Below are 12,314 nucleotides of genomic sequence, written 5' to 3'. Positions count from 1 at the left end.
AAAGAGCACCTGTGATTTCAATTTAAAAACTGTTTTTTCTTACAATAATGGTAGATGCAGACAACTGTGGCAAATATATCCGGAAGTCATCTTACATCGAGTTGCGTCACTTCACAGAAACAAGAGAACAGCTCATGCCCTGTGGAAAGCCAGAAACATTCAGGCATGATTGTGTACAAACCCTCCCACCATTTTACTGTAATTCTAACCAGGAAGCTCACACAAGGCTCCACGCTGCAGTTGTTGTGGCTTGTTGTTTTGACTGCAGCCCTTCACCTCTCCGTTTCACAACTCATAATTATCTCACTTGTCCATCCATATTCAGGCTCTATGCATGTAAACACAGGCAGACAGGATCCCATCTTTCCCAACAGGATGCTTGCTTCATCCACATGCTTCTCAACAAGGAGGCTGGTCAGCAGGTTTCCAGTGTGAGTTCAGAGTGTAAAACAACCAAACTGAGGAAGCTGCTCAGTTCTCTGCAGACAGCCAGCTGACAGGAAGGAAGGAACAACTACGCTGCTACTCGATAAAAAACTTTTGCCACTTTTATCTTCAATTCCTCTTCAGAAACTTTAACACCTTTTGTTCTCTATGGAAATATAAACTAAACAAAGGGGGAACTAGAGCTCAGCAGCCACCCCCCCCTCCCTCCCCTTCTCTAGCGCACAATATCCTCTTTTGGACCCAACCAGCCCCCGTTTTTATGTTATCTCTTTGGTTTTAGTGTGGCACACACACACTGTGGGGATGATTGTCTGGGCAGATGGTACTCAGTGTGTGGACTAGGAGCTGAGACAAGGCAGAGAGGGACAGACTTTTCGTCCATCATGGGATGCTGCAGTGTGACCCAGAGGCATACTGGAGTGGACGAGGTGGGCCCTGATGAGATCGAGCTCCTGGAAATCTCTGGAGAGAATTTAGGGTAAGATAAGTATACAAGTTCACAGTTTAAAGCTAAAAATAGAAAAGTAGTGGTGGGGAATTTACACAATTATGACTGTACTTGGATCCTGGAACAAAATATTAAAGCAGAAATAAGAGCTACAGGGATACCAGCATTGCCTCATCTTAAATGTGAATTAAGTACTCTTTATTGTGCTTCTCTTTACAGCTTTAGAGAGAGTACCTTTTAGGTTTGTTTAAATGTGGTTTTGTGTATTGAGAGTTCTGGAGGAGGAAGCGGTGACAGTGAAGTGAAAAGAGCTCTTTAGCAGCTTCTCTTTCAACATTTGTGGTTTTCTTTGGCATGTCATGCATCATGTTTTGGAGCATATTCAATGATACCATTTCTAGGATGTACATATCATATGCTTGTTTTCACAGAGTAACAGGATGTGCTTTTATGCAGAAAACTTCTAGGTAATGTAGCGAAGAAAGGTTCAAATATGAACCCTTTAACCATGATGATAACACCTGCAGAACAACAGATTACATCCATATGATTTCCACCCATCAGCACCCAGCAGAACAACAAGGCAGGAGAACTAATTGGCTCCTATTTACCAAACATGAACTTGGGAACTCGGTGATGCTGCACTGATGTGATTTGCAGATTACTATAAGACAATGGCTAAAGCATGGCGGGGTTTAATACAGAGTCAGGGCGGGACAAATCCCCACTCGTTCTAAGGTTGAGGGATTAGCAGAGGCTAATCCTAACAGTAGCTACCAGTCCTTATGTGTGGCTGTTTAATGATTACTACTGTACTTATGGTCACAGGACACTCATCTTTGTATTTTACAACACAGACAAAGATGTGTGTTAAAAAGATGCACACTCACAAATAGATTTACACTGAATCAGATGTGTGTGGTGTGTGCTCAGATACAAATGTACACATAAATCCATAGCTGTGTCCAAATTCCATGCATCGCAGTTGTTTAAAGTATAAAGTAGTATTTACTAATTGTCATAGTGTACTGATTTTGACTTTGTTTACAAGAAATGAATGCACTCGTGCTTACAGGAAATTATGCAATAAGTGCGCTGATCCACATCATTCAAACAGTGAATTTGGAATGGGGCTGTTAAATAAATGTAAATTTAATGCTCCTCCTTGAACCTTCCACACATGCTTTAATGTTTATTTTTTCTTTATTTCATTTATTTGATGTTTATTTTTAAATATGTATATATATATAGAGAGAGAGAGAGACAGAGAGAGAGAGCATGGACCATTGTGACATACCACAGCATTTATAGCCTAAGCTAGTTTGCAGTGCAAGTCCATAGATGGGCCTTTATAAAGAATACACAAAACTTAACAAGAAAATCCATACAAAACAATACAATTACCATAAAACTCAATGACAAGCACCAGCTCATTCATGTCTACCTCTACCTCTTTAAAAGCTGTTTCAAGTTCAGTTTAAAATGATCCTACTTATGATCCATTTTGAGTTCTGTAAGGAGTTCCACATATTGATCTCCCAAAAAAAAGAACAACATTCGTCTAAAGGAGGATTTACCAAAGGGCACCTAACAGTTTTCCAGCGATACTGAGCCAGAAACCCTGAGAGGTACCACCATGTCACTGAGCACCTTAGGAGCCTACTTCTTCAGGCATTTATGGATGGGTTTGATATTAGCAAATAGAATGACATAATCAAACCTTAATATATTTAGTTTCTTAAGAATATGGCAGCGGTAGGATCTTATTGGCTTCCCGTTCAAATTTTGTTAACATTATAATTACAGGTATATCATCTATCTGTATATCATCTCTTGTGAGAAGCTCCCCTGCTTCCTTTGTGCATTGCATTGTGGGACAATAGTTTCATCAACATCATACTCAAAAATCAACCATTTTTTCCATGCATACTGACTGTTTTGACTATACTTAATTTTGTCACTTTTTCTGTGTACATTCACTTCAGTTCACATTCCGAACCTGCTTAGAATTTGTATGTGGTACATACTAATGTATGAAATTGAGACAAAGCTTATGTTTGTAATGGATAAAGGCTACAAAATATGGTGGTAAAGGGCCAGCAGGTGGGTCTATCTGATTATATCTGTCTAATCTGATTATGTCTGGCTGGTGCTGGGCTGCAGGGGGGTCAAGAGAAATCATTTAAATTGTGATATGTCCCATTGATCTTCAATATCTATTTTCTTTTAGGCTCACCAGGGCTGTTTAGAGTCTCCAGTCTGCCTGACTGGCGTGTCTTTGGACAGCAGGAAAGAACCAAACAGAATATGCACTTTAGCATTCACACTGCACAGAAGGGACAAGAAACTGAACCCACATCTGTGCTACAATGAGGCCACGAAGCTAGCTACTGAGCCACTGTGTCCTCAGCATTGACTTCTGCTATGTGAAAATGCTGTCAGATGAAATGTGTGTGTTTATTCAGGGTGTGGAGTCTGGGAGAAACCAGGCTTCAGCTCTCAGTAAGGACCAGCAGAGATGAGCAGCAGCAGCCGCCACCACCACCACCACCACCACCACCCTACCCTTCAATAAGACGTCTGGAACAGGAGGTCACTATTTGTGTGATGTGTGTGTGTCTGTGTGTTGTGTAGGGCAGTGATAAAGACACAAGCAACAGACAACTTCATCATGCACTTTTCACAGTAAGAACATAGTGTGTGGCTCACTTCGAGCAAACACTTAAACACTTTTTAGCACTCAAGCAGAGTGTGGCAAGATGTGCCTCATATGAATATCAACAGTTTCCACTCTGTGCTGTTATTTGTGTTGAGGCCAGACACACTCTGTATACACACTGTAGGAATTTCCATGACAAAAGTGAGAGATTCTGCGTTCCCTCTTTGGTGTGATTCAAACTTTATAGGAAATAAAGGAGGGAGGAAACACTGCCACACAAACTTGAGTTTTCACACTTCTTTCCACTTGAATGGTAAATTGTCTAAATGTACAAATCTAACAAAATCAACATCCACCCACTAGAAAAGCTACAAAATATTTTAATTTGCAAGTTATAATCAATAGATATGGGCTGATCCAGTTTTGTGTCTGTAGGTGGTGCTGTGGGGCAAGAGCAAAGATGAGTTGCACCACAGGATTTACTCTCAGCAGCCAATCAGGGACTGGGAGGGCCAACCTGCCCACATGTATGGAGAGATCATCCATTCCTCCCTCATATCTCTCTACAACAGCTACACACAGGTAACATAGCACTGCACCTGGGAATCAGCTGGGAGTTACGAGGTGTGGCTCCATCAATACATCATCCTAAAGGGGCTTATTCTAAAACACAAACTTAACACAAACACAAACCTCTGTCTGACAAGCGACATCTTTTAGTGATAAATAGTATAACAGGTCAGTTTTATTGTTGTGAACATAAAAAGGCATAAACAAACAGATGATGGAGCCTCTGATCAAACGGTTTGAGGACTGAACACTATGAATTTAAAAGCCAACAGATCCTTATATCATGGAGTCATTGCTGCATTATGTCTGCTTGTTTGGTGTTAAAACTTTGTCACTTATTTTTGTTTGTCCCCACAGGAGACCAGTGAACACTTCCTGGTGTTGTTCTCTTTCCACCTGCTGATCCTCTCCCTGGACCAGTCTCGACAAGACTTCATTTATGAGGTATTCTTTGTGCATTTTAGGTTAAAAAGACACTTGCAAAGAAATGTCAAATAGTGGTTATGAGAAGATACATTATAGACAAGTTAACAGAAAACCCTACACTAGTTCTCAGAAAATAGAAGTCCTGAACATGAACACAGGACACAAAAACATATTAAACAAAAGCTGAAGTTAATTCATTCTTGCACAGCTGAGGGATTTTTTGTAAGTTGCTGGCCACACTTAAATCACATATTAACGCTGCACTAATCAATATTTTTATGTTAACAACAGATCAAATGACTATGTGTAATGTGAAAGGTGTCATCATAGTGACAAAACCCCACAGAATTATTACCCAACGCTGCAGTTTCCCTCAGCTGCACAGAGCTTATTATGTCTACAGAGCTCTCATTAACTTCATTTGCAGCAGCAACAGGCAGCTGTTTTCAGTGAAGAATCTTTGATATACCCACGGTAAGTTACCTGCCCAGCACCAAAGAAAACAGTATGTGACTAGCTGGTGAACATAGTGGAACATTTAGCAGCTAAAGAGACAGATATTTGGTTACACTTCATTTGGATAGTCCGCCTACATATAGCTTATCGAGTATTTGTAACATTTCAACTGCTTATTAGTTGAGATTCAATAATTCAACTGTTTCACAAATAAAACCGCTTTCTAGGTTTGGTTAGGTTTAGGCACAAAAAACATCTTGGTTATGGTATGTTCATGAATTGTCACATATACTCACATATTTATAATCTGTAAAACATCTACAGACAAGGTGAAACAGTTGAAATGTTACAAATACTCTGCAAACTCTGTAGACGGACTATCCAAATAAAGTGTTACAAGATATTTTTCTCAGGAGTTGCTGAAGTCATAAAATTGAATTAAAAGGAGAGTGAATATTGGACTTCCATTCGTCAGGTAGACAGAAACTCTTTAAAAATTAATGCTAATGTTGCTTTGTATCTGCTGGATGTGTAAATGGCTATTGGCTAACACATTAGCTATAACAGTGTTTCTAAGGGGATGATATGTTGATATGTCAGTGTGTTTTTTTTTTTTACAGCTTGTTCTGCTGCCCCCAAGTGGCCAAACAAATCAATGAATGCAGCTTTAAGTCTCTAGAAATGATTCTTTATTTAAAGTTAGGGTAGGTAACGCTAAAGAAACTAGCAAGATACAGCTAGATTTTGAAATTATCCAACTGAAAAAATCCCACCCCTCCCTTCAGGCCTCCCTCCAACGCCACTCCCCCAATACACATTTTCATGCGCATGGGCAGAGTGCGCACAGGTAGGCAGGCCTACAGGCAGGTAGGCCATGAGCTTATTACAGGCCTGCAACAGCCACAGATACCCTATGTTTTTCTGTTCTTCCCCCCAGAGCATTTGATTTAGTGATTGCTGTCGGGATGTAAAGAGAATTTGAACAAATATCACAAAAAATGCTTCTGAAATACATTACCTACACGAGCTTTAAATATGAGATTATTTTTATGAAGCAAAGATGTTTCATATTGTATTCCTCAGGTTCATTAAAAAAAACATCTTTTCAAGAAAAAATCACTGCTGTAGAACATTTCTAAGCTTGATATTCAGAACACTTGAGAGGAAAATATGAATTTCCTGACAAATATAATGTATAGTCACAATATTAGTTTTAAGTCTTGACATAGCTCTCATATTCAAGAAACTGTATGCAGCCTAATTTATGTTTTGAAATTATGACAGTTATCTTATTGTTATCTTAAATCTCAAACCCAAGCAGAGATAATCCTGATGTCATTGTCATTGTTATTTTCTCAGACTTGACAAAGCTCCTCCAGAGCCTCAGAAGACATTATACAGCTGTTTTCACAGGCTGAGTGTCCCTTTAATTTTCCATTTTTCTCTTTGGAGGACCCTGAAGCACAATGACGGACATTACTTTTTCTTAAACTTTGTCTTCTCTTATCTCACAGGGCATCCTTCCCCTTTCTGGACTTTCCTTGCAAGCCGTCTCCCTGGACCCTGACACGTCACATTCACCACACGTGTTTGAGATCAGCAGTGAGTCAGTGGAAATTACCAAGTTCCACTGAGACATGGTAACCCAGTGTAAAGTACTGAGCGTGATTTATGTTGTTCCGTCTTTCATCCAGGTCCAATGGTGGACTCCAAGGTCTTCATATGTGCCAGTGCTGCAGAGTTACAGAAATGGATGCAACACATAGAAGACAGAAGATACAAGTCAATCACACAACCCATGAGTCCCTCCCACTGCGTGCTCTCCTGTCTTGTAATGACTGCTTTACATCTGGTTACAACTGTACATGAAAAAGCTGTCTGGCTAAGTTGTAATTAATAAATTGATCACATATAGCATTTCTTCCCTAGTTACCCTGTGATGAGCAATGGAAAAGAGAAGAACTGAAAAAGTACTTACTACAAGCTCCGATATGGCAGTGGGAGGGCTCGCCAATACAGCACATGGGTCAGCTGGGATACATATCTATCGTCCATATCATCAACACACAGAGACAGGTAATAAATACTCTCTCACACTGTATTTATAATCTGCAAGTTATCTGCATTATACTATCAATTCTTTAGTAGGTTGACATTTTGAATTAAAGCACGTCAGTCTTTGCCATGCACTCACCGATAAAAGACCAGAGATGACTTGTGTGTGCTTCTTTTTGTATCTTTTATATTCTCATCACGATCGAACGAAAATCTTTAAAAGATTTGTTTCCTGGAATCACAAAAAAAATTAGTCTGTGATCATGAGGAAATATTTCTACGTTAAGTTGACAAAACAGTTATTTAGGGAGACAGCTGGACAACTCATATGTAGAGATCATGGAATGGTTGTCTTCTAGTGAAACAATAGGATAAACAGTTTCCTCATGATTTCACCAAAACAAGCTTGTTTTGGTGAAATCACAAAATAAACCTCTTATATGAGGCAATGATGGAGGTGTCATGGGGACAAAACAGAATTAAAGAATTAGTCATTTGTGTGCACAATTTAGTCATTCATGCTTCGAAATGACTTCATCCATGCACACGAATGAAGTAATTATGACTAAGATAACAAAATGTTGTTTGACAGACTAAAGTCTGAGGTATATCCATATTTATCTGTCCAAAATCCAAACAAAACTGCATTAAATCCAAGCGGTTCATTTAGATTGGATTGTCCATGGCCTGGCAACTTTCACTGTTTACTTTGCTCTACATTAGACTACACAGTGGTATATGTGCAGCTAACTGACATCAGCCAAAGTTGGACAGTATTGCTGAAACAATGTCCACTGTAATCACCGATGTAAAAAAAAAAAAGTGTATGGAGAGGACAGGGACAAATGGAATGAATGCAAAACAACATTATTAAAAAGAACAAATGGATCCCAAAACACAGCTGCTAGCCTGCCGCTAACACTGCTACTCCCTAACTGACCCAAGTAACAAAATTTAGTAATTGGCACGGATTAAATTATTTGTTAGCAAGAATTATTGATTTATCAGCATAAAAACAAATTTACTTCTGACACCTGCCAGGCTCCAGAAAACTATACGTAAGACATATCTTTGTTTATGAGAACACGTCTTCTTTATCTGAAAATGAAGACCACGTTTCCCATTTAGGGCCAGTTCTCATCTGTTGCAAAGAGATTGCATCTTAATAGCTTTTCTGAAGTGAATAAACAGATGGCACTGTTTGCTCCAGTGTGCACCCCTTTTGTGCCATGAAACATTCTTATTTATCAAGTCAGGTTTCATGTCAAATTCGACCTGCTGGCACACAGTGTGGCCACAGAGGCTGCCATTGCTCTCAGTGGTCTCATTTATTTAACCGAAATGATCTCAAATTAACATGGAAATTATTTATTTATATTAAATGATAATTCAGGTGTATTCCAACTTGGGTCTTATTTTAGTCATTTGGCCATCTTTTCTGTCAGTTATGATAACATTGTACTCACCAAGTTTAGGGCTGATATCTAGGAACATGAGACATGCTTTTGTTAGTTCCCGCACAGACTACTGTAATGCGCTCTATGTGGGAGTTAACCAAGCCAGTCTTCACCGTTTGCAGCTTGTGCAAAATGCTGCGGCCCGCCTGCTCACTAACAGTCGGAAACACGAGCACATGACACCTGTCCTATACTCCCTGCACTGGCTCCCTGTCCAGTTCAGAATTCATTTTAAAATTTTGACATTTGTTTTTAACGCAGTCAATGGCCTCGCACCTTCCTATTTGTGTGAGATTTTGAGCACTCACCGGCCCGGCAGAGCTCTATGATCTGCTGGGCAACATCTGCTGGAGGTCCCCCGGTCCCGGTGCAAAGAGTGGGGCGACCGTTCTTTTGCAGTGGCCGGTCCGAAACTCTGGAACTCTCTGCCCATTGACTTATGTTCCATCACTGACCTGCCTTTGTTCAAAGCCAAACTTAAAACCCACTTATTTAGAATAGCTTTTAACACTTAGTGGCCCTGTGACACTTCTCTTTATCTTAATGTTGTAATGTGCTCTGCTGACCTATTTGTACTTTTATTATTATTTGTTATTATCATTATTATTTTTAATGTTGTACAGCACTTTGGTTCAGCTTTGGTTGTTGGAAGGTGCTATAGAAATAAACCTTGATTGATTGATTGATCCATTAAAATGCTACTTGTGGTACATGTGAATATGGTAAATGTCATAAGTTTCCATAGTAGAAAAGGTTTCAGTCGTAGTCATCTGGACACTGTTTTCAGAATCAAGACGTTTCGACTGCCATCCGGAAGTCATTTTCAATTGTGAAACAGTGTCCAGATGACTACGATTGAAACTTTTTCTACGATAGAACACTCCTGGACGAATGAGGGACTACACCGTCTTATAAGTATCCATACGATATTATAGAGAACATTATTTCAAGTGTCAGTATTTTAACAGTGACAGTATTTTGTCAGTGGTATGCTCTGTATTTGACAGCAAACACAACAGCAACAGTGACAGTGTTTGCTTTGTTCTAGCAGGGACTCCAAGAAAGACTGATGCTTCTTTTCCCTCAAGATGTCCTGCTACTGTCAGTTGACAACAACCGGCTGAATATAAGTTTTGAGGTAAAATGACTCTATAATCTATAATAATACCTCCTTAACCACTGTGGCATAACTACGTGTCCTGTGTCCCCATGTTGATGCATGACACATAGCATGGGTGGAACATTTTGTAACTCACACCAGGTTCTTCTTTTACAATCATGGTATAATTTTATGGAAGTGAAAATTCCTGCACAATTTATTGAATTTTGTTTTCGTCATCTCTAACAGGGCAGGTTGCCCCGACACAGCATCAAAGCAGTGGAGAGGTCAGCCTTGCCTGGACGGCTGGAGTTTGAGCTGATAGGTACGCTGTACAAACATGTGACATCAATACTTTTTTTTTAGCTAAATGTAGCATTGGATTACAGCAACACTAAGTGCAGTATACTGTATGCCATTTCATATAATCACTGATGTGTTTTAGGTGAGCTGGTGGAGCCCCTGCAGGTCTTTTGTACCTGTCTGGAGGATTATCGGAACTGGATCTTTCAATTACAACAGGTTAGACTGTGCTGTCTGACATCTTTAAAGGAATATAAAACGGTTAAGAAAATGGTCCAGAATAATGTATGGGCCATAAAACAATGAGCTAAAAGAGACTAAAAAGCTAAGTAGAGCTGAGGGGAACTGCAGAGTTGGTGAATTCTTTGTGGTTTTGTCACTACAAGTAACACCTTTTACATAGCACATTTGATTCATTGTTAAATTACAAAATATTGATTAATGCAGCTTAAAGATTTTTATTATTAATCAACTCTCTTTTCTCAATTCACAGTGAGCATAAAACCTACCTAAAGCCCAGTTTACAATTAAAAAACAATACTTGCCTGTCAATCTTAAGGAACAAAGTCATGTATCACTTTAGTGATATCAACTTTATCAGCCATAGGAGGAAGTGCTGTAATATAATTTAAAGGACCATACTGGTGTTTTGCATGTTTTAGCCCAGTGGTATGTCTATGAGCTGCGATCACATCGACATGCAGTACCAATGGGTTATTTGCTGTGAGCAGGTCAACCAGATTTTGATTTTGTGATTTTGCCTTCTCAGATTCTTCCATTTGACTAGTTTTTAGAGGTCAGAGAAAGTAAAACTATCTAGCGTTTCACAGGAAATAAATTCATATTAATTCATATTTTTCGTATCAATGGTGCATCAAATGACTACGTGTAATATGAAAGGAGTTGCTCATAGTGCCAAACCCACAGAGAATTATAATCCGCAGTTTCCCTTTACTTTACAGAGTGTTTCAGTGTCTGTCAGAGCATTACTTTGGTTCTCTGGCCCACAACTTTACTATTTGATTCAGTCTCATCGCTCTCATCAGTGCTGTTTCCAAACGTAGCAGGCAGCTGTTTTCAGTGAAAACGCTCTATAAACCTACTGTACACTACGACAGACAAAATTAGAGACTAGCTGGTGATCTAGTGGAGCATTTAGCAGCTAAAGAACCAGATATTTCCTGCAGGAGTTTGTATCACTCCAGATAAATACTAATGTTGCTCCATATCTGCAGGATGTGTCAATTAACAATTGTTTACTAATAAGTTATTCAGTACAACTGAAAAGGTGACAGTATGCCAATGTTGTGTATACAGTTAGTTTCTGCTGCCCCAAGTGGCCCAAAAGAAAATCTGTTAATGCAGGTTTAATATTTAAGAGTAAGACCTCCAGGCTAAGAACCAGTGTTTCAGCCCATTTACTACATATCTTTCTATTACTGCTGACCATTTTCTAATGTTTGCTGCAGTGTTTTACAGTTCTGAGTGTAATTTTCCCAGCTCGTGGACAGCCACTGGTTTTAGTTTGGTATGAAAATCAACTTGTATTAACTTGTTTGAGATCAACCACATACTCGTGAAAATGCAGCTGGCAGCACACATTATTTTGAAAATCCATGGGGTTCTATATGAAATACATCATGTTATGGTCATTGGGACATGGGACAAACAGTTCTAACTTATAGCCCCTTTAAAGTCAGTCATAGTTTTCTTGATTCAGGAAAAAATACTTAGTAGTTATAAAGTTTGTCTTTGCAAGAAATATTCATGTGTCTAATACCTTAAATGTGAAGCAACTTTGCGTCAACAAGATTTTCTCTTTGATCTGCAGCCAGACAGAAGCAGCCACGGTACTGTGAGCCACGCTGGACCTCCAATCATGCCAAAGCTGCAGAGGAGCAGGAAGGAGTCCCAGGAACCGATGATAACAGCCGACCAGTGTCACATCAATGGACGCAGCTGACTCATCAGAATTTGGAAAAGCTTGAAAATTCACTGTAATTATCAATCTAAAATAACGTGTAGATAGCATGTACATATTACTTTTATGTCTAATTGTGCCACAAAATGGAGATACAGCAGTGAAGACGTTCTGAAATGTTCTCACCCTAATTTTGATATATTTGGGTAATTTTGTCACTCTGAGGGACTGAGAAGATACTAGTTATCTTTCACGTGGGGACGGACAGAAACAAGGTCATGACCTCGTTTAAGGCCAGACCACAGCTGAAGAAATGTTAAATGTAGAGAATGTAGAACTGTAAAGGTTACTAAAGAAAATAGAACTGAAGACACTGTACATATTTAGCTTTCATGTCTTTACCATAAAATACATAATGTTTGACTTTCACACAATAAACTGTTTAAAAACTCTAGAGTAATTTATTCAACACA

At 39.2% G+C, this 12,314-nt stretch overlaps 1 protein-coding gene across 2 annotated transcripts; it reads left to right on the top strand.

The window, feature by feature from the left end:
- Positions 1–64: 64 nt before the first annotated feature.
- Positions 65–12,293, top strand: LOC122883560. Of its 2 annotated transcripts, none has more exons than XM_044212420.1 (11): positions 65–925; positions 3,361–3,487; positions 3,990–4,136; positions 4,482–4,568; positions 6,521–6,608; positions 6,701–6,837; positions 6,936–7,082; positions 9,570–9,656; positions 9,867–9,942; positions 10,063–10,139; positions 11,752–12,293. In XM_044212420.1, exons 1-11 carry the CDS (start codon positions 831–833, stop codon positions 11,881–11,883), a joined length of 1,200 nt encoding a protein of 399 aa, XP_044068355.1. In that variant the 5' UTR covers positions 65–830; the 3' UTR covers positions 11,884–12,293. The 2 variants fall into 2 exon arrangements, with proteins under 2 accessions (XP_044068355.1, XP_044068353.1); XM_044212418.1 differs by having other exon boundaries at positions 9,567–9,656.
- The last annotated feature ends 21 nt before the right edge of the window (positions 12,294–12,314 follow it).

The sequence above is a fragment of the Siniperca chuatsi genome, linkage group LG10 (assembly GCF_020085105.1).
Source record: "Siniperca chuatsi isolate FFG_IHB_CAS linkage group LG10, ASM2008510v1, whole genome shotgun sequence".
NCBI classification, from domain to species: Eukaryota; Metazoa; Chordata; class Actinopteri; order Centrarchiformes; family Sinipercidae; genus Siniperca; species Siniperca chuatsi.
Note: the sequence above shows the minus strand (reverse complement) of the source record. Positions and strands in the feature narration are given on the sequence as shown.

Excerpts from the sequence above, each read along its gene's own strand:
- LOC122883560 (XM_044212418.1), top strand. The coding sequence starts at position 831 with ATGGGATGCTGCAGTGTGACCCAGAGGCATACTGGAGTGGACGAGGTG. Across the intron at positions 926-3,360 it reads ATCTCTGGAGAGAATTTAGG|GGTGTGGAGTCTGGGAGAAA; the intron begins GTAAGATAAGTA and ends GTGTTTATTCAG. Across the intron at positions 6,609-6,700 it reads ACACGTGTTTGAGATCAGCA|GTCCAATGGTGGACTCCAAG; the intron begins GTGAGTCAGTGG and ends TCTTTCATCCAG.